Source organism: Penaeus monodon, chromosome 4 (assembly GCF_015228065.2).
Source record: "Penaeus monodon isolate SGIC_2016 chromosome 4, NSTDA_Pmon_1, whole genome shotgun sequence".
NCBI classification, from domain to species: Eukaryota; Metazoa; Arthropoda; class Malacostraca; order Decapoda; family Penaeidae; genus Penaeus; species Penaeus monodon.
In genome coordinates, this window is record NC_051389.1 from 32,968,609 (window position 1) to 32,971,108 (window position 2,500).

Genomic DNA, 2,500 nt, shown 5'->3' on the forward strand with positions numbered 1-2,500 from the left:
TCCTTATCTGGTGTTTGGGCTGCTCGAGGGGCGAGGCTGAGGCGTCATTGCGAAAGAATGAATACCCGAACTCATTGCACGGTCTTTAAACAGGGTTTCTATCCAGGGTGCGAACGGGAGCGCCGCGGAGGACGGGGCCGCCACAATGGGGCGAAGCAGACCGGAGTGTCCGAGGGAAGCGCTGGGATGCTGTTCGGGGGCGAGGCAGGCCGAGAGCAGGCCGAGGGCAGGCCGAGGGCATTCGCGGGATCAGCCGGACGAGCAAAGAAAGCAATATTTCGACCTGCATATTCGGAAACGAAGGGGTAGGGTGAAATACTCGTAGTGGAAGACAGCTGTGTAGTGGGCTTTTTAACGATAAGAAGTGGAAATGGGTCATAACTTTTGACAAAAAGGTCCTAAACAGAGCTCACTCGAATCTCCTTAACCGAAATAGCAATATCTTATCTCCTGCCTCGTTACCCCGCGCCCCGGCAACCCCGCCAGAGACGCCGCCTGCGCCCCGCAGGAGGCGAAACGAGAGCACGCCCTTTCGTCGGTCGGGCGCTCGAGCGCCGCGGAACCGGCCTCGGCGGGAGTGACACTTCTCGCGCCTCCGGACTCTGCCACAGCTCGCAATTCCGCGGCTGTCCGCCATGACGAGGTCTGACTCAACCACATATTATCACTCCCCCAGCTAACGAGAGCCGCCGGAATGAAGCACAGGCTCTTGGCTAATAAAATAAAGCACTCGCGGACTATTGGGAGTTAACAGGCGCGCCTTGTTCTGAGGTGTAACCGAGCCGCTGCCCCGAGCGCCCAACAGCTGGCCGGGGCATCCACGGCCTGCGGGATTTATTGCGCTCTTTGATGGTGGTAATTTATGAAGGATCCCGTCCAATGTTTTGTAAACAGAGGCGAGCATTCCTCTGTGTGCGATACTGATTGTATGCGCCTGACATGCAACAACATGCATTTGACGGCTGTAAATTGCAGCGTAGTTCAAACATGAACTGAGTCAAATATCCCCGTCTTATTATCAACATGCTCTCGATAATGATCATCCAATGATTGTATCTTCGTTAGATGACGGACGAGCCTCGCTGCGGGAGCGCGCGCGCGCTGGCTCCCGCTCTGCTGCTCTCTGGGTGCAGGAAAGGAAACAAGAAAAGCGCTGAGCTGGAAGCTTGAGCTGCGCGAAACGAGAAGGAAAATGAAGATGACAGCCATAAGAAGGAGGGGAGAACGAGAGTCTGTATTTATACTCATGGTTGAATAATGGAATTGAATATCATTGCATCAGAATTCGGAAAGATCGTTCAATTATCATAAACTTTATAATGATGCTGATATATCTAATGAAACTAATAGCTAAATAGTTGGATGTAATATCAAAATAAAAGATTAAAACGAATAAAGATAAAAATTAAACTCGTGTGTGCAGCATCCATGTCTAAAACAGATCAGTATTGTGAAATACACAAATCCCGTTGCTGCAATGACTAACCAAAGTGAAAGCAAGGAGGGTGATTCTGATACTTGGAAATCATCGCAGTCGTAGACAAAGAGTTCAAATAGTAACAGCATTTTTCTAGCATGATGCAACGCAGGTATTAAATTCACCGTGCAATTTCAGAGGACATAATTGCCTTCCCTTTCCACAGACAAGGCCTGGCTGCTGCTGCCGACGATGACGGGGCCTCCGCCTCTCCCTCGAACCTTCTTGACCTCCTCAAAATGGCCTCCAGCATTCACCGCGGTGAGGACCTCCTCCAGAGTCTCCCGTCCTTGGAGCCCACCGGAAGTGCCCTTTCCTTCGGCCTCAGCCAGACCTTGGGGCCTTTTGGCGGTGCTAACAGGCTGGGTTTGGCGGGTGACAGGATCCCCCCCACGTCTAGCCTCACAGGAACCCGGGAGCTTCTGAGGAACCTTCTTCGGGAACCCGATTCAACCCGCAACAGGAGACCCTCTGAGCAACAGAGCCACATGCCCTGGGCTGACCTCACTCGGCTTCCCTCTCCTTCCGTCGACGGCAGGCTGGCTTCCGTGGGCATTCAGCCCCCCCTCCTCGTTCACCGCCCCTCGTCTGCCGTGGATCCTCCTTCCCACTTTCGAGGCGGCTTCCAGCAGCAACCTGACCACAAAGACCTCCAACAAGGGAATCACAATCCTTCTCTTCCCGCGGCCATTGAGGGAGGACATGGCAGGCACCGAGGTCGCCCTCCCCAACAGGGATCACACACCCAGGAACTCAGCCGCCACAAAACCAGCAGTCACGATATGTCATCCTTCGTGTCTTCGCAGCTTTTACCTACCTCACACCCTCCTCTTTCGCTCCCGCCCCAACATAATGTCGGCTCCGTGTTCCCGCAGTATCCCTCTTTTACTGAGAAGGCCCAGAGCTCCAGCAGGAACCAGGCCACAGGGTTGATTAGAAACGAATCTCTACCAAACATTCACCCTGACTCCGTTCCCCGCAAGGACGCCTCTCAGAGCGAGCAGCGGCTTGATCGTATCGCCG

General features: G+C 53.8%; 1 protein-coding gene across 1 annotated transcript in view; it reads left to right on the forward strand.

Moving 5' to 3' along the window:
- Positions 1-2,500, forward strand: part of LOC119571777 — a gene marked incomplete in the record, with an annotated part of 41,713 nt that overhangs the window by 37,398 nt on the left and 1,815 nt on the right. Inside the window, 1 exon segment of the mRNA XM_037918925.1 lies at positions 1,644-2,500. This exon segment is cut by the window's right edge and continues 1,815 nt beyond it. Within this exon segment, the coding sequence (XP_037774853.1) occupies positions 1,644-2,500 (857 nt within the window).